This window comes from Triturus cristatus, chromosome 4_2 (assembly GCF_964204655.1).
Source record: "Triturus cristatus chromosome 4_2, aTriCri1.1, whole genome shotgun sequence".
Lineage (NCBI taxonomy): Eukaryota > Metazoa > Chordata > Amphibia > Caudata > Salamandridae > Triturus > Triturus cristatus.
The window spans coordinates 41,542,552-41,561,821 of record NC_140586.1 but is presented as its reverse complement, the minus strand read 5'-3'; the positions used below and the strand labels follow the sequence as shown (position 1 = coordinate 41,561,821).

Below are 19,270 nucleotides of genomic sequence, written 5' to 3'. Positions count from 1 at the left end.
ACGACACAGTAGACTACCATCCCTAGGAGATGCATGATGTTTAGACTCTGATTTGACAATTAGGCTGACAAAGATGTAGGAGTTGCTAGAATGCCAGCATCCTCTGCGTGTGACTGCACTGAATATGGACCCCTGGAAGGGGTGGACCTGTAGGGACTGTAGGTAAGATTTGGTAGCATTACAATTAATCCCAGGCTGTGAAGCAGGGAGATGCAGCTGGGGCGTGAGCTAGGCATTGTTGCATGCCTGCACCCTTCACCAGACGATAGTCATGTTAAGTGAAAACATGGACGCCCCACCTCCTTAGAATACCAGCTACAACTGCTAGGCACTTTGTTCAAACCCTTGGAGCGGTGGTAACCGCAAAGGGGCACACTTTGAATTGGTAATGAAGACCATTTCCACAAAGCAGAGGTAGCACTGGAGGGCTAGATGGATGGGAATCTGAAAGTATGAGTCCTTCAGGTATAGAACTGTCATGTAGTTGCCTTAATGAAGCAGACGAATGACATCCTAAAGGGTTGTCGTGTGAAAATGATTCGTCAGGATGTATAGATTATGGGGCCTGAGGGAGCCGTCATTCTTTGAGATGAGGAAGTGAAGAGAGTAGACGCCCTTGCCTCAGTGGTGTGGGGCACTCTTTCTATGCCTCCCGTGTGAAGCAGCACCTGAACTTCTTACTCTAAAAAGCTGTGATGTCCTCTGGGGAGGGTATGAGCGGAGAGTGGGATGTTTGGAGGGGTTTCTAAGAAGCTCTAGGTAGTAGCTCTGGTGAACCTCTGAGTACCTATGCTTTGATGTGATTTCCTAACAGCGTGAGAGGAAATCCTGGAATCTCCCCTCCAGTAGGTGATGTGTGATGGGGGTAGCAAGCGTTTCAAAGGGGCACCTATTGATGTTGCTGTCCTTTAGCTCTTCCAGCATCTCATCAACCTGAGGCTCAGTTTCCCCTTCAAATGGCAGGTTGAGGAGATGCTATTGAACCTCCGGGTTAAACCCCAAAATATGGAGCAAGGCATGACATCTGAGAATGGTTCTGGGAAAGGCTTATACTTCTCCATCCTGGACGTTACACTGGCCTTTATGGGTTACTTGAATGTTTCATAGGCAGACTAGAGCATGCTTTTCAGCAGGGGCAGAAATTGCACTGTCCGCTCAGACTTGGAAAGCATCCCTCGAAGATTTTTCTTCCTCATAGAGAATGGACACGTCCACTTTGTGAAAGGTGGCTGACTGCTGGATAATCTCGTGATAGGCTGCAGTATCGCAGAGGGATGGAAGGAGTATGCGACACATGCACAAACACAAAATTCCCCCCACACCCATGGATCAAGGAAAAACGTATCCCTCTGCCTCACAGAACAGAGAAAAGGGGAAACCCATGCCACTGTCTCTTTAAAAAATGCAATTGCAGAGAACAAGGGAATATATTTCATCGAAGCAACATAATTGGGGAAAAAGCATGTCAGTGTCTCTAAATAACAGGCAAAACCACAAGCGTCCCAAGCAACAAACCCCCCCCCCCCCCCCCAAAAAAAAACCCAGCAACTACACATTTAAACCCGTACAACAGGACTAACACTCAGGAGTCCAGAACTCAGCCTTGTGTAAGAATCTGGTTACAACTGGTTAGAATGAAAGAAAAATTACAATTAAGGGCTACTACCATGCTCCTGCTAACAAATCAAAGGTCATACATAATGTCCAGAGAGACGCATAAAAAACATGCATATTTTGGTATCACATTTTTAGTGTCAAATTAGACGTTCATGCGAGTGCCCGCTTCCATAACAATGCAAAAGGGCTCAGGGCACACAATAAGGTACACTGCACAATGGCTTTCGCATCAGCACACAATTACTTGAGGTCACTGCCTGGCCACAGCCAAAATTAACAACCATGCAAAATAATGCTGACTGTACATGAACATCTCTACAGTATGTTCAGCCAGCTTATCAGATTCATCTCGACTCAGTACAAACGCCATCACTGGATATATACATGATCAAACCTCTAAGATAGAAGACACCACACAAACGCCACCCAGTGCGTGCATCTTACCTTGCGTGCCCACAATTTCCATGTGCAGGTGCGCCAAGCCACTGGCTGCCGACAGAGCAAGCTTGATCATTCCCTCTATGGTCACAGAGTATCTGTTCAGGTAATCGAAGAGGGAGCCATACTCGTGGTAGTCCGAGACCAGCCACAGCTGCGTCCATGTGCCGTTGTCTAGGATCAACAGGAGAAGCTGTTAGGATGCCCTCAGGAGCAATGCCTAGGTGAGCCACAAGAGCGAGTAACATGGGAAGGGCGACAACAGGAGCAGAGACTATTGGGGGGGGGGGGGTTGATCAGAGAGACATGGGTGAAGAGAATAGACAGTGGGTCATCGAGTGTAGAGCTGGAATGATCAATGACGTATGGAGGCATGGGGACGGACGGCATAGACCTTTAGTGCGCAAGAGGAGAAGATGTAGATTTAATGGCACAAGTAGAAAGGTTTACGAGCTGATGTGGAGGGTAAAAGCCACATAGTGCTGTATTAAATTAACACAGAAATGAATGGTGTAGACAGGGAGGCACCAAGAGGGTTGGGAATGATGTACTGCATTGCATTGTACTGTAATTGCACTTACATGGTGCTTTCTACCCTTATCATAGGGGTCTTCAAACTTGGGGTGAGTCCCCCCGGGGGTCCTCAAGTGATCTTACGAGCAGGGTTGGGGTGCAGGCTCTGGCCATAAGAAGCATTATGCTGATAACAGTGCTTTATTTTTAGCGAAAAATCTGGAGCGGCAGCACGCCACTTTGTAATAGGCCATCACCAACATCTTTTGTCATTCATATTCTGGCTGGGAAAAGGTGTTGAGGGACTCCAAATATTCTTCAAACCCCCCACCCGCATTTGTACTAGTCTCGCTGTGGATACTTGTACACGTCAGTAAGGCCTGCCTGACCAGAGCAGTATGTATGGCAATCATGTGTTTGATGGTATGTTAGAACGGTAAGAGAACTTAACTTCAATGTTTAAATAAGTCTAGACCTATTGAAACACCGTCAGTTTAATAGAATTGTGAAAAATGTTGGGTGGGTCCAGGATTTCTGGATTCACTTGGGGTGGGTGCGGGGAGCGCAGCATTAAAACATTTGAAGACCATGGCCTTAAGACGTGTTGAAGCATTTTACGCCAGGCACCATGCTGATGCTGCTCCGGGACCCAAGGCTAGTGGTTAATCCGGTGATTTTTTAGTGTTATTGGTAACCGAGATTAGTCTTGTTCTCGCAAAGAAACCATTCCATGCCCTTATTCTGGTTTCTTTGTGGTAGATTAAATAAACAGAAGTTAGGTATGATGCGATCATTAGTGGGGGTATGAAAGTTCATAAGGCCGAATGGCGGGATTAACAGATGGCTAGAGAAAATACAATATAGTTAGGATGCACAGGCATGTATACATGCATAGAGTGCACAGTAAAGACACAAACCAACTGAAGAACACAAAAATCATAAATGGAGCTGATACAGAAAGTTCAACAGCAAATCGCTAGTTACACCAGTTGTTACCTTTATTATCTGCTGCGATAAAACCCAGGATATTCTCGTGCCGAAGCATGACAGTCTGGTAAATTTCTGCTTCCCTGAACCAGGACCGTTCCTCGCGCGAAGAAAATATCTTGACTGCCACATCTCCGCCTCGCCACTTTCCACGCCATACCTCGCCGAAGCGACCTTTGCCAATAATCTCCTGAAGAACAATGGTTCGAGCGACCGTCCTCTGCACAAAAAGCGGCAAACCTGAAATGAGGGATATATGCAAAGAAGGACCTTTGAGATCAAGGCAGCGATGACAGACGTGAAATTTCCAAGAGCCTGGCCGGTGCAAGTGAGAGGAAAGCTGGCGAGACCCAGGGAGGGAATGCAGAAAGAAGAGCCAATGAGACCCAGTGACAACTGAGAGGTAAACATGCGTGGCTCAAAGTTAGAAATTACAGGTGAACATTTGCAACCCAGAGGCAGGAACTAGTGGTTAACATGTGCAACCTACAGATTCAAAAAGAGAGGGCAGCAGCGTGACCCTGAAACAAAATCAAATCATACATGTGCAACCCATAAAGAGGAACTCGAACGCAATCTGTGAAACCCATACACCGAATCAAGAAGGGACCAGCAACACCAGTTTGGACAACAGAGTCGAGCCTGAAAGCAACAAGTGGTGATCCTAGAACATTCCAGTAAAGAAGATGTCCAGCTAACCACACAACAGGCAAACTCTGCTCGACCTCAGCAGTTGGGATTTAGGCCCAGATCTCTGTACTGAGTTGAATGTTTGACGTTGTTCAACATTCTGTCCATCAATTGTTCTTTTTGCAGACCTCAGCAGTTAGGTGCAGTGCATAGGGCTTAGTCTTCTGCCCAACACACTGTACTGCACTGTAGAATTAGTGTGCAAACACTGCAATATCGCTCAAGAAATGTTCCACAAATCTGAACATCCCCCCACCCTTTGCTGACTGCCTCGTAAGCATTCACTATATGAGCCAGATGGATATTACTTGAGGCGTTAAAAGCCTGGAGAAAGATTGGGCAAAGTTTGTAGAATGGAAACAACAGTAAGGCAGTTACGGTGATTAAGACACATATGCTGGAGGCCCCCCAGTAACAACAGTAGCTTTAGCCCCCCCTCCCCCCGTATGGCATGATGGGCGGAGGTAGAGGGTGCCATTTGTCGGACCTACCTTCCGACCAGATCAGGAACCCCCGCCACCTACATTGTAGGGGCACTGTGGGGGTCCCAGGCAACTGAACCTCACCCCCGCTGGGACGCTGCATCGAGACGCACAGCACCTCGCCATTCCGGGAGGGTCTGAGCTTCAAATTGGGGTGGCTTCGTACCTGGGCTCTCGGTTGTCACACTCTTTTGGTGGTGCTTTCCACTGCAGCCTCTTATTTATGTTTCTTATCCTGCTCTCCGCTGCTTCTGCTACCAGCTCTCTCATTCCCTTAACTCTGGCTGTTCTACAGTTGTCTTTACATGCTCTCTCCTGTGCCACCACACTTTCACCTCACAGGAAATATTAAATATGAATCTATCCCTACCACTTCCTGTCGCCCCATTACAATGTCAATGCAGAATGTCCCTTTGCAATCTATCAAAAGAAATTGATAGCTCTGCGCTCTCCCCGCCGCGGCTCTTCCTGTGCTGTCATCTCGGGGCCCCTTCTTGCACTTTCTCTTGTTCCCCAGCAACTACCTCGGTGGAGTGTCTCAGATTCTCAGGAGTCTATTCTCTACAGGGCATTTGAATTCAGAGTTTCTTCCCTGCAGCGCATCTATTCCTTTGAACTGAATGTACTCTGCAGTACCTGTCTCTTGTAGCAGTCCCTGCAAGGCTAGTCCTTTGAAGCAGTCACTTCCCTGCAGTAACTGTCCCTTCCTGCAGCACACCGGTCTTCTGCAGCACTCGATTTTGTGTATTGGTTCACCCTTCTAGGAGGCTCTTTCCAGCAGTAATTCTGTTGCCCATCGTTTGTCCCTCTGCTGCAGTGCCTCTCGCTTTCCGTTCCTGCAGCGTCCTCCCTCTCTCACAAGCGGCCCTTGATGGCAGTCTCTTCTCTACAGCAAAGCGGCCAGCAGGCGTGCAATGTGGCCGTCTCTTCCCCCGAAGGTATCTTACTAAGTGTTGCGGATTTCTCAACAGTGGGCTCCCCTTTCCTCTCGGAACTCCACATTATGCCACAGGGTCCGCAGACGCCATCGCCACGGTCTCCCAACGCCACCTCCTCCCGCCCCATCTTATACAGAGGAGAGCTGGGAGCTTGGTCTTCCGGGGCCTGCTGACAACGACTTTCCTAAACACTGTGCCCCAGGGAGAGGAGGACCAACCAGTAATTTACCAATTCATAACATGACACGTGTATTTGTAAATGCACGTTCGCCCGTAGGTCTCTTGGCGCTGAATAACAGATGTTTATTGTTACCCAACGGCACTCATTTTATCGACCTCGGATGGATGAAAGTCTGAGTGGACCCGCTGCGATTCGAACCTGTGACGCATTAGTCCACTGAGCCACCAGACCCTACGCCCTTCAGCCACGTGTGACGCTGCTTGCAGGGTGAGAGGTGTCTCTCTCGAAGTGCAGGATTAGCTGTGTCCAGTACAAACAAGTGCAGGGTAGAGGAGTGCCAAAGTGAGATAGGGGGAAGGATTGTCCGTTAACAAAAAAAAGTAACATTCGTGTCTTCTTGGTAACAGATACTCGAAAGACATTACATTTCAACTCTCAAGGCTCATGGGTCCATGCAATACAACACACGACAAGCAATAGCCCCCGCTTAGCCTCATGGGTCCATGCAATACAACACACGACAAGCAATAGCCCCCGCTCAGCCTCATGGGTCCATGCAATACAACACACGATAAGCAATAGCCCCCGCTCAGCCTCATGGGTCCATGCAATACAACACACGACAAGCAATAGCCCCCGCTCAGCCTCATGGGTCCATGCAATACAACACACGACAAGCAATAGCCCCTGCTCAGCCTCATGGGTCCATGCAATACAACACACGACAAGCAATAGCCCCCGCTCAGCCTGCGGGAGTCAGAGGGATTCTTGCAGAGCTGAGATGCTTACCTGAGCCAGATCCTGAGGTGGACAGGTCGTAGACAAGATCCTGTAATGTTTTATCCTTGGACAGGTACATCTCGCAAGACGGATCCTCCATGTCCAGCCGCTGGCGGTTGTGATACACACGCTGGTGGTGCTGGAACAGGAACACCACCACGATCAGGATGACGCAGAGCAGAAACACTGGCCCTGCGATGACTGCCACCAGCTCCACTGGGCCCCACATGGCGGGAGTGATATTCTTCAAACGGCCTGTGGTATCACAAAAGAAGATGTAATGCAGATACAACACCAACAGCTAAAGCGCTTCAAAGTGCTAAAAAGAACATATTTCAAAATGGACCACGTTTATGTATATTCGAGTCGATCTGGTGGGTTGAAAGATTCGGGGAGGAGGGGTCTATTTCTGGAAGAAAACTTTTGTGTAATCGTTATTAAATGAGGGGTAAAGTTCGGTCAATCCTCAACAATGTTCACAATCACACCAGCAAAACGCCTCTGTTCAAGAGACCCTGCAGGTCAGAGTCTGGGTGTCAAGTCCGAGTATTAGGGTAATAATCATTATGGTATGCTAGTCATGTGTATAAAGGGTTCTGCCACCCTATGGCCGGCACCGACGGGTAGGCTTGATTAGTGTAAAGCCAGCTAGTAAGGCGAGACATTGGCAAGGTAGGGGGAGCAGGAGCAGGCAAGAAGCAAGTCTGTGCCCAGCTGATACAGACTCGTTGCAGTGTGTATGTGTACTGACACCCTCCTTCCTTGCTGCCTCTTGCCTCATTGGTGCCTCAGACTCATTCGTCATCTTCTGGGTTGGAACCTACAACAGTTAAAAGCAAAGACGTATTGTAGACATCTTGAAAATGAGTACCCTGCTCAGTAGACCATCACCGTTCTCATTTGTAATTGGACGTCTGTCTTTGTTAGCACTGAAAGGGCTATGCAAACCAAAGTTTGCGCCCAGTTGCCAGAGGCGGGGCCTATGGGCACCATACTTGGAAGGGGACTGCAGACTGCCTCTTTTGGCAGAGAAAAACTAACACTGCTCAATGCTCCGCCATACACCTCCGACAAGACTTCTTAGTACACTCAACCGAAAAAGCAACAAAGACCCAAAGGCCTGTCAAAGACCAGCCCCAGTCCTGCTTCCCCATAGTCCACAGCTTCTCACGCGCATTAACCGACAGTGCAGGCTATGACGTAAAAAGTAAATACACAGTCTGCTCGAAATCTTCAAAGGTGCCCGATGGCTTGAATTTTATTCAATCTAAAACATGATTAGAGGTAAAAAAATGTTTGCCTCCTAGCCAAGTGCTAAAGAAGAATGCGGATTCCATAAAGCCAAACAGGATTCCACTCAAACAATCACTCAATTGCTATTCTACTAATACTAAACATGTGTGGGGATTTTACTACAGCAAGCCAAGCTAGTGTTAGGAAGGCGCTCAAGGCAGGAGTAAGCAGGCTTGTTTAAACGAACTTCCACGGACAAGAAGCTCCGCACGCTCGAAGCCGGTGGCGTGAGGGGTCACAGTAATTACAAGTTCAGGACCGCGCGCCTACTCACCACTGGGCACCACGAGGTCAATCTTGTTGCACATGTCGCTGTAGCAGCAGTGCGTGTTGCGCAGCTCCTTGGTGGTCTGGCAGAAGAAGGGCTTGCCGGGCGGCAGGAGCTCCTTGGAGGGGATGCACTGCCGCAGGTGGTGCTCCACCCCCTCGAAGTTCGAGATGGACACCATGCACGCGCCGTCCGTCTCGCACGTGAAGTTGTTTTTGTTGCAGTCGGAGCAGAGGCAAGTGAGAGCTGCAAAGGAATTCAGAGAGTGGAGGTTACAACATGGCGCTCACAATGGTTAGGGATGTCAACGGGGAGGGGGGTATTCATGCCAAAAGCATTCGGATTCGTGCCAAAAGCACTCGGCTCGTGAAGGCAGGAAGTCCACTCTCTCCAACAGGCCCGGCTCCAGGAATTTTTATTTGGGTGGGCCAAGGGTGCATTTGGGTTGGCCACTGCGGGCTCGATTTGTCGCATATATGTCTAGGCAGGCCTGCTTCAGGGCCCTCCTTTATCTCTCCTTAGTCTTACAAGGCCCAGTAAAACGCACTCTTTTCCAAATCTCTTTCTAAATATTATCACTCTCAAAAAGTGTTTTTTCTATGTAATGTTCCTTTGATGGGAAGAGGAGGTTTCTGAGGTGGGAGTATCAGGCAAGTGACACTACTCAGGCTCCCTCTGTGCGAGTCTTCAGGGAGAATCCCTCTCCATTACTACCTCCACCTGACCCCGGACTCTGCAACGCACTCCCTTACAGGCTTGATTATCCACTACTCCTCTCCAGTGCACCTTATCTCACGGCTGACCTTGGGCCCCAGCCCCATATCAGGCATTATCGGGCTCCACTTTAATTTTTCCCAGTAAAAACATTAGTAAAATGACCTTCAAACTTAAAACATTGACTATAGTAGTAAAAGTAATTAGTATGCACTTTAAAGTATGTTCCACAGTAGCCCTTATGACCAGACTGCTAATTAAATAAACAAAAACAGAAAGGCCATGACAGGGCGCTGATGCGAAAGTCTTTTTTGGCGCCACACCAATAACCTCTTTCTCCGTAAATACCTTTACTACCACTTTCCAACAGTGCCCCTCATCCCTCCAAAGCCCTCTCTATTGACCTCTTCTTCGGATTACCTCACTGCCAAATGCCACAAGTGCCCCTCATCTCCCCATAGCCCCTCCCCCTCGAGACCTCCTCCTCGGATTCCCTCACTGCCACCCTCCACTAGTGCCCCTCATCTCTCTGTAGCCCCTCCCCCTCGAGACCTCCTCCTCGGATTCCCTCACAGCCACCCTCCACTAGTGCCCCTCATCTCTCTGTAGCCCCTCCCCCTCATGACCTCCTCCTCAAACTCCCTCACTACCACCCTCCACCAGTGCCCCTCGTCTCTCCCTAGCTCCCCCCTCCACCCCATGACCTCTTACATGGATTCCCTCACTGCCACCCTCCAACAGTGCCCCTCATCGCTCCATAGCCCCTCCCACTACCTCCTCCTCAGATTCCCTCACTGCCACCCTCCAACAGTGCCCCTCATCTTTACCTAGCCCCTCTCTCATATGCATTTCATTTGTTGTATAGCGCAACTCATATCAGTGTAGTGTGTGGCAGTACTTTACACCACGCACACATTATACAGAGACAATGAATCATACAAGTATATAAATCCGTCTACAGGGAATGTCACATAAGCCAATGAGTATTCCAAGGTGTATGAATCACATGTCATCCATACTGGTGGGCATTTTAAGAGGGTTTGGTCTGGGGAAACACAACCTTAGGATTTAAACAGTATTCCATGGGTGTCAGCTTTACTGATAAAAATGTATATCTGCCCAAATATACTCATTTTATCAACATTAGAATAATGAAAGACTGAGGAAGTTCTAACTATATCACAAAACAAAAAAAAGCGAAGTTCTAACTATACCATTCATGTTAGTATGCAGCTCTTCGATGACAGTTCATTGGTCACTGTCCTATGTTAGGATTGTAACTTCTAAACTGCAAGTAACACAAGGATCTATGTGACAAAGGCAGTAACCCACTGAGCTTCCACATAAGCTACAGTTGATATACATTTAAAAACGACTAACAGACAAATAATTGCTCTCCAGCAGGCTCATTAATCACCAGCGTTATCTGGGAATTTTGTATTGTCTTATTGTTATCCTGCATCGGCCATGATAATGATAACAACTGTTTAAATTAAGCACACACGAAGTATGTGTCCTGCTGGTCCTTTGCACATTTTAAACCGAAAAACAAATTGCAACACATTCTGTTACCTACTCCATTAGTCAAACTTTGTGTCACAGCCTGATGTGATAAGCTGCTGCAGGGGTCAGGAAAGGTGAATAGGAATAAAACTTCTTTTCTCCTGCACTGCATAGAACAAGAAATATCCACGCAGCAGGACATTAGGCAAATGTTACCTTTGTCAAACAAAGGATGTGTCCCTTTCGCCATGTGGAGATGAAGGGGTGAAATAATAGACAAAGCCTCATTAACATGTAAATGGTCTTTTAAAGACCTGTGAAGTACTCAGGTGCGTCTGCGATAATCTCAAAAACTATCTGTGTGTGTGTGCGCGCCCAGCTATCTGTCTCAGCCTGGGCTGACACACACGGCTGACACACACGACTGGGGGTTGAAACACTCGGAGCCAAATGGCGTTGCACGCCTGCCTCCAAGCCCTCCCTGCGAGGGCCAAGGCTCCTGTTTGGTTGGGCCAGGCTCATGTTTGGGTGGGCCTGGCCCACCCGCTAGAACCGGGAAAGCTCTCCAATCAACGTAACTTTTGAAAATTCAAAAATAAAACAGAAAACAAGCATTGACAATGCCAATAGTTCTGGTTTAAAGGGATGTTGTATTGTAATATGCTGAATTATATGGAAATAGCATGGCAATAGATACGTATTTGTGAGGAAGCAAAGAACTATAGTATAATATTGGTGTAGGTTTTAAAAGCAAAGTGACAGTTGCTCTGACCATCAAAACCTAAAAACCCATGTGGGTTAATGACTGTCGTTCTACCATCTGTGCTGCTGCCAGAGAAAAACAACAAATTATCTAGTTATCTAAGACACTTTAATAGCATTCCAATGTCATGTGTGTTCCTTAAAGTTAGTTCAAGCTTAAGCAGCTGGATAAATAACCAAAATGATCACAGCTGCGTTTTTGTGGAAGCACACACCGTCTGTCCAATCAAAACATATACTCCTGGATCCCAACCATCAATCGCGGGGGGTACGAAATGAAGGTACATGCAAGATATACATCGGGCTCCAGGGGCACAGGAATCCTAAAGAAGAAAATCCCCTTGATAATTGATAAGACTTGGTCTGATAGATCAGGGAGATATGCAGCACTGTCCGGGACATGGGCGGGAGACGTGGTGAATATACTATTCATATATGTTCCCCCAGTGCTAAAAGAATCAACATTGAAAGATCTAGGTGCCCTGATGTTGGAACTTCCAACAGGGCAACTTTAATATTATGGGGTGCGAGTAGACTGCTGGCCCAAAGCGTTACCCCCACACAGTTGGCGAGGTTCCTAGACGCTCTGGGCCTCCTGGACATTTGGAGGACGCTGAATCCTAGCAATCGAGAATATACTTTCCACTCGGGGGCTCATGGGAGTTGATCACGTATTGATTACTTGATCACCTTGACCTCACACCTCTCAAACTTCACTGACGCAACACATATGGCACGGGGAATCTCAAATCACTCCCCCCCTATGGATGAGATATAGGGTTGGATACCCACACAACAAGGGCCAAATTCCAATTAACCCCTGGGACCTGAAAGTACCTACAATCAGGAAGGGAATCACTGCAGCTACTGAACACTACTTTTGAGAAAACTTACACTCAGTCACATCAGCCCAGATACTCTGAGAAGCATATAAGACAGTGGTCCGGGGGCAGACCATATCTTTGATTGCGGGGCATCAACGAGAAAAAAGAACGAAGGTGGCAGAACTTGAGCAGGAAATCATTTATCTCGATCGCCAAATAGTAAACGGAGGGGAGGATAGCTTACAACACACATCGACAATTAAACAGCAGGACTATTCGGACTGGGTGATGGAGAAGGCCAGAAACAAAATTAAAAGCGATGTAACACCGTGTCTATGAAGTAAGGAAAAAAACAGGAAAGCTGCAGGCGTGGCTGGATCAGAGGCATAGGGAAAACCGGTAGGTGGCGCAAATTACACTAGACACAGGGGTGTTTCTGTGAGATTCAAGGGAAATTGCAGAGGCCTTCACAGACTATTATTCAGAGATTTACACCTCAGAATTGAAGGCAACAACACAAGACGCCTCAGAATTCTTAGCAGATATTTCTCTTCCAGTCGTGAAGACGGAAGAAAAACAACTCCTGGAGGCTGAAATCACAGAGGAAGAAGTAACACCCAAATGTAATCCCTATAGAACTCCGTAAGCTCTCAGCGTCTAAAACGATGCCACATCTACTGTCAATGTTCGAGGAGAGCAGAACAAAAGGCAGGCTTCCCACTGACCAAAGATTTGGTACAATAGTAGTGATCCATAAAGAAGGCAAACCTAGAGACAATTGCTCCTCTTACCAGCCCATTTCGCTCCTCAATGCAGAGGTTAAAATCTTAACAAAATTATTGGCCCTGAGGTTACTCCCACTCTATCGACCCTAGTTCATCCAGCTCAAGCAGGCTGTATGCCCGGTCGCTCCACTGCATTACATCTCAGGCGCCTACATGGAGTGCTGGGGGGGGCCAGAGGATCCAGGAGGATGCAGCAGTCCTCTCCCTCAACGCACAGACGGCTTTTGACACCACTGAGTGGCTATATGTGTTCGCGGTCCTGAACCGTATGGGGTTAGGCCCATGGTTTATGTCCTGGATCAAGCTTCTATATGAGTGGCCCCTGGCTCAGGTAGTGGTCAATGGGAAAAATCGAGAAAATTCCCCCTGCGTAGGGGTACGAGGCAGGGATGCCCCTTATCTCAGTTAATACGTGCATTGATGTTAGAACCAGTGGCGACATGGATACGGGGGGATCCCATAATAAGAGGACTCCGCTGGATGGAGAACTGGGAGGATAAAATATTGCTGTACGCAGATGGTATACTGTTGTATGTGGCCTCTCCCCGTGCCTCTATCGCTAGAATTCTTAATATCTTCAACTCCTTTAGTAAATACTCGGGGTACAGAATCAATTGGTCAAAATCAGTGGTGTTTTTCCTTAGCGGCTAAAGGACTACCCTCCCATCGGAATGTGAGGCTCAAGTGGTGTCGGAGGGATTCTGATATCTTGGGAACGCCAGACCCAGCTCGGTTTCATGCGCAGAACTTGCTCGGCCCACGGACTAGACTTCAAAATGATGTCCAACACTGGCGAGCCCTCCCGCTGTCTCTTTTGGGTAGGGCAGCGCTATTCAAAATGATGGCGCTGCCGAGATTTTTGTATATGCTACAAAACACCTCGTATCAGGTCCCGGAATCATATTTCAAATCAATAAATGGGGCGGTCCGATCGCTCCTCTGGGATGGGGGAGCCCCCAGAATTGCTCTTGTGAAGTTGACTGCCACATATAGAGTCCTACTACAGGACAGCCCAATTAGTGTCTATAAACCAATGGGTCCACCAGCCACCCGCGGAACCTGACTATAGGATGGACCGGTTAAATCTTCAACCAAGAGGGTACCTGAGAGCGCTATACACTAACCCCAGGCTCCTCCCAGTGGATAGCCCCACAGCATTGACAGTTAAAGTCTGGCATACAGCCCTGGCTAAACTGGGGTGGAAAAATAAAATCACCAAAGCGACCTCCCTGTGGGATTCACAACAAGTGGGCACAATGGGGACGAAAGCAGGATTTGATAAGTGGGACATGATCGGCATCTCGAGGGTGGGAGACCTGCACACAGGAGTAAACATGAAATTGTTTGAGCAACTGCAACTATCAAATTAATTAGCGCCCACTGAGTTCTTCCGATCTTTACAGATTCAGCATGCCATAAGAGCAGTGGTGCCCCGGGGAGAGTCAGTACCTGATTCGTTGCCGTTGGAATGTTGGCTCCTACAAGAACACCTAACGCGAACAGCGATATCCCTGACGTACCAGAAACTCATAAATAACATGCCGGATACCTTGGCGAGCCTGAGGCACTGTTGGAGACAAGACATTAAAGACCTACAGGAGGAGGACTAGGCAGAAGTTCCGGCACCCCCTAAATAAGTGGCCATTCGGGCCTGCTTCAGACTGATCCAATTAAAAATTCTTCATAGAGCATACATTTCATGTAAAACACTACAAAAATGGGTAGGAAACCAGATACTCTTTGTCATAGAGGATGCGAGGAGGAGGGGTCGTTTTTCCATATCCTGTGGGAGTGCCAAAGAATCAAACAGTACTGGGAAGCTATAATAACCTGTATGGCAGGAGTTGTGAGATTGGAGCTAACTTTAGCTCCGAAGCGGTGCATAATAAATGTATGGGAGGCATCCGATCTAGAGCAAGCAGACCAGACCTGGGTTACTCTGGGACTGATGGTATCAAAGCGAAATATAGTCCGTAAATGGAGATCAGGAGAACTGCTGACCCTAAGTGAATGGAAGCGAGATATGGACTGGTGTATGGTAGCAGAGAAAGCAGTTTATTTTAGCAGGGGTTGTCCGAAGAAATGAGGGAAAATATGGGACAAATGGAATAAGTACAGAGGGTATCCCTGCATACACCCCTTAGGAGAGACCGATCAACCTGGACTCAACTTACCCACCTTGGAAGATGTAGCCCTACAAAGTTATGTGTATGGAAAAGAATGTAACCTACCACACTATGTAACAAAAGCGATGATCAGGTATGTACAAAAATGTATTGCTATGCTATTTATCTGCTTGATGATAATAAAAAAAGTAAAATAACCCATTTTCCAAGATTGGGGCTTTGTGATCCACTCTGCAAGTATTTAGTGGAAAATTACAAGTTGACAGCATTACCTGTCCCTTTATACCAGAATGGCGAAGTTATATGTCCACATTTTCCAAAACAGAAGAGTTACAAGCCTAATTTCACAGGTTAACGTGGTTACCTCTTCCCATGATGAAGTGTGATGCAATCCATTTTACAGTATGTGACCCTCTTCATGGCATGGAAGGATTAATCTGCACACTTCCCAGGCTCGAGAGAAGTGTTGTAAGAAATTGGGGTATTAGTTGAAGGGGAGAGAACCCACCTCAAATAATGCTCACAATCCTGGTCAGGGTGAATGAACCACAAATGTCACTAAATAAACCTGTGCTTAACCCTTTAGTAGCCTGCAACAAAAGTAGTCAGGTTCAACTTGAAGGAAATGTGGCAAAATAGTTTTGCAGTGCTGAAAAAGTAATATGGTAAAATAACAAAAAAATCCAAAATTAATTTAGAAAATTGGGGTAAATTTTAGGGAACAGAATGACACCAAAAGGACAAAAATTCAATAAGTAGAACGGGAAATATGATTTTTTAAAGTTTGAAGTCGAAATAGGTCTTGCATTACTAAAAGTTTGAGGTATTGGTGTTGCATAATTATTTGCAAAGTCAATAGCTCAAACTTTCAGTAATGCGAGACTTATTGCATTGCAAATGCTTTACCTTTGGTATAATCGCGGCACCCGCGCTTTACTATTAATGTTATAAGTAAAGCGCAGGTGCCGCGATTATACCAAAAGTAAAGAAAAACAAGTGGCGCGCACGTCACGCCTGTGTCTGGGCACGATCATAGCTCCTCCCACGGCCTATTGGGGTCTATTACGCGCTTGGTGCGCGTAATAGACACCAATAGGCCATGGGAGGAGCTATGCGCGAGCCTCGGTCCAATTGCGTGCAGTCTTTTAGAATAAGACGCACACAAAGGCCAATGGGGGAGCTGAAAAGGAAACGCACAAGCGTGTGCGATTCCTAGGTCAGCTTGATTTCCCCGTTTTTCACCTACTAAAGGTCTCGCGACTTGCGCGAGCGCAGGTCGCGAGACCTAAAAAGCACAAAGCTCCGACCGCAGCTATCTGGTCTCACTAAAAGTGGTCGAAGCCAAAGGTTTTGGTTGACTGCGATGGAGCGTGGGCCGGATAAAGCACCAGGTTCGTGCTGGTGAAATTTTTACCTTTTCGACTAAGAGACATTTATGGGGAACAAGTGGTCATCGACAAGTCGTTGGCAGGGCGAGCTGGACCCGAAACAGGGCTCAATTATGAGCAATCTTTTTCATCAACAAAGGCGGGAAAGCTCTGAGCGTACAAAGTCTGTGGTCAAGAAGGCCGCAACGTTGTCAGGGTTGCTGCTTGGCGTCGGTCCTGGATGAAGCCTTCAACCATCAGACTTAGAAACTTTCCTAGAAGCCAGATCTCCTTCAGTGCAGCCGTGGTCGACCGGTGATTCAGCGTCTTCAAAAGCTGTCCTGGTCTCCGAAAGTTCTCCAGGTAGAACGTTGGCAAAAAGATCTTGCAGTTTTGGGATAGGAGGAGTACACTCCTAGGGTCCAGGCCTAATGGCACCACTTTGAGGTTAGGACTCATTCCAACCGAGGCCAGCAGCAGGGTGCAGGGCAGGTCCAATTGGAACTAGTCAGCTAGGCAGTTGCAGGAAAGGGAGGCTTCTGGAAGTCTGTTGTGTTCCTGAAGCTCAAACAGGTCAGTCAACTGACACTTTGAGTCACTTCTGAGGCCCTGGATTCAAGGAAAGCAGGTCAAGTCGTCCTTCAGACAGCAGGCGAGACCTTCTTCTGATCCACAAAAGTCGAGAAGTGCTTTGAGAGGTCTGCAGAGTCCTCTTTTGTTCCCACTGCAGGCAGATGGCAAACCTTAGTCCACCCCCTCGAACCAGTTCCTCAACCTCCACTAGGTTTGATGCTAGCCGGACTTCTAGACAAGGGACAGGAAGGCCCAGGTGTAAGCTGCATATGCCAGTGACCGAGTAGGCACTCTCTGAAGTCAGGAATGGGCTGGGTAGAGGCACAGGCTACATTTTGAACCTAAGGCAGGGACTGTGTGCAGCCCTCTGGCCATCCTGCTCAGTAGCGGAACACCTCTCCTGACACCCAAGGCCGTTTTTTCTCAGTCTGGGAGCAATACACATGACTCCAAGGGAGCCATCAGGGGTCAGGTGACACTGGACACCAGCAAAGGGCACATTTGGCGTGCGCAGAAAAATTACAACTTTCTAAAAGTGTTATTTCTAAAATACGAATATATAATCCGACTTTACTATTAAGTTACATTTTAAATTACTATTCAAACAAGTCCTTGAACCACGTTTCTCCTCCTACTAAACTGAAGTTAAGCAATTTAAACTGTTATAACGTAACCAATGTTTTTCTATGGGAGAAACAGTCTTGCTACAAAAAACAAGCATTTGCAATGCAATTGGTCTCGCATTTGCGAGTGTTTAAGCTATTGGTATTGTAAATAAGAATGCCTTTTATTTATGTATTGTGAAAACCAACACATAAATAAAAGCTATTGCCATTTATAATGGCAACTGGTCAAACTCTGGCAAATGTGAGACAACTTTTTTTTTTTTTTTTTAAATAATTTGTTTATTTGCATTTTCCAAAGAAACGACATACAAAAGAAAAAACAAAGAAAAAGAAACAGTCGGTCAGGATCATAACTTACATGATCTGTGGTAGCACAAGGAACACATATCAATCAATAGGAATATCCGCAGTAGCTAGTACATGTCTAACAAATAACCCATGGTATGCAGCCACATCTACACTGCTGGTTTCGACCTTACAGCAATTGTCATGAACATGCAGTGATTACCATCATGTGCAGTGGTACTGTACAACATAGTTAGGATCAGGATGCAGCACTAATTATGTCCTTTGGCCCTATGGTACCTATGGTGTCTGTGGAGGCGTATCGTTAGGCTCCTGCGAACGCTGCAGGCATGCTAACAAGGGTTGCCAAATGTCCACCTGTCTAGAGGTCGGCGGGTGCAATTGAGCATATGTATCCCTGGTGGTGTTGCAATATATCATGCTGTGCAACCATGTGTGGAGTGTAGGGCTAGCATTACCCGCCCGCTTAAGTGCCACCTCGCGTTTGGCTAGCAGAAGCGCTATCGCTACAAAACAACACCGGGACTTGGAGGTCATGGACAAACCCCAATAGGGCAAGGAGGTGTGATGGTGCTATGTCCATTTCAACCATCTTAGATATCTCACTGAAAATCGATGTCCAATAAAACTCCCTGTCCCTTCTGTAATACTAAAAGTGATCATTACACCCTTGTGGTACTTATGTAATACAGTCCCAGGTTCACACTGTAACAGCAGCAGTCCTATCAGTGTGAAGGCATACGGCAGGAGCATTAATAGCATACTGTAAGAGCAGCAGTAAATACTGCTTCCCCCAGGTGCACACTGCAACAGCAGCAGTACAGCCAGTGTACAGACCTGCAGAGCGGGCACTCCTAGTACCATACTGTAGGAGAAGCAGTATATACTGCCTGCACCTGGTGTAGATATTGTAACAGTAGCACTCCTACCAGTGTACAGGCACATGGCAGCATTACTAATACCATACTGTAGGAGAAGCAGTAAATACTGTCTGCACCAGGTGCACGTTGTAACAGCAGCAGTAAGCATTGCCTGCTCCAGGTGTACATCCGGTAACAGCAGGGGTCCTACTACTGTACAGCCCCAGTACTGACAGTATACTGTAAGGGCAGCAGTCGGGGCACATACTGTAACAGCAGTACTACCAATGTACAGGCATGCAGGGCTGGCAGTACTAATACCATACTGTAGGAGAACAGAAAAATCATGCCTGCACCAGGTGTACATATTAACAGCAGCAGTCCTACAGGCATAAGGAAGCAGAACTAATACCATACTGCATGAGGAGCAGCAAGTCCTGCCTGCATTAGGTGAACATATTGTGACAACAGTACAACAGCACATGTAGTACAACAGTAGGGTGCACTTTGCCCCAAACATACAACTAGATTCCGTGTGTAGGGTATTGCCACATACAGCCAGTGTACAGACCTTGCAATAACAGCAATAGGTCCACTTGCTGAGGAAGTACTTACTGCTGCACTTGAAGTGAGATTA

General features: G+C 47.1%; 1 protein-coding gene across 1 annotated transcript in view; it reads right to left on the bottom strand.

Annotated features, from left to right (window-relative positions):
* ACVR1B (activin A receptor type 1B) overlaps nucleotides 1-19,270 on the bottom strand; it is a 142,855-nt gene that overhangs the window by 57,220 nt on the left and 66,365 nt on the right. The window contains exons 2-5 of the mRNA XM_085600350.1: nucleotides 8,194-8,433; nucleotides 6,636-6,881; nucleotides 3,565-3,795; nucleotides 2,062-2,229 (exon numbers count right to left, since the gene is read on the bottom strand). Of these exons, the coding sequence (XP_085456476.1) occupies nucleotides 2,062-2,229; nucleotides 3,565-3,795; nucleotides 6,636-6,881; nucleotides 8,194-8,433 (885 nt within the window). The remainder of the gene's footprint in view (nucleotides 1-2,061; nucleotides 2,230-3,564; nucleotides 3,796-6,635; nucleotides 6,882-8,193; nucleotides 8,434-19,270) is intronic.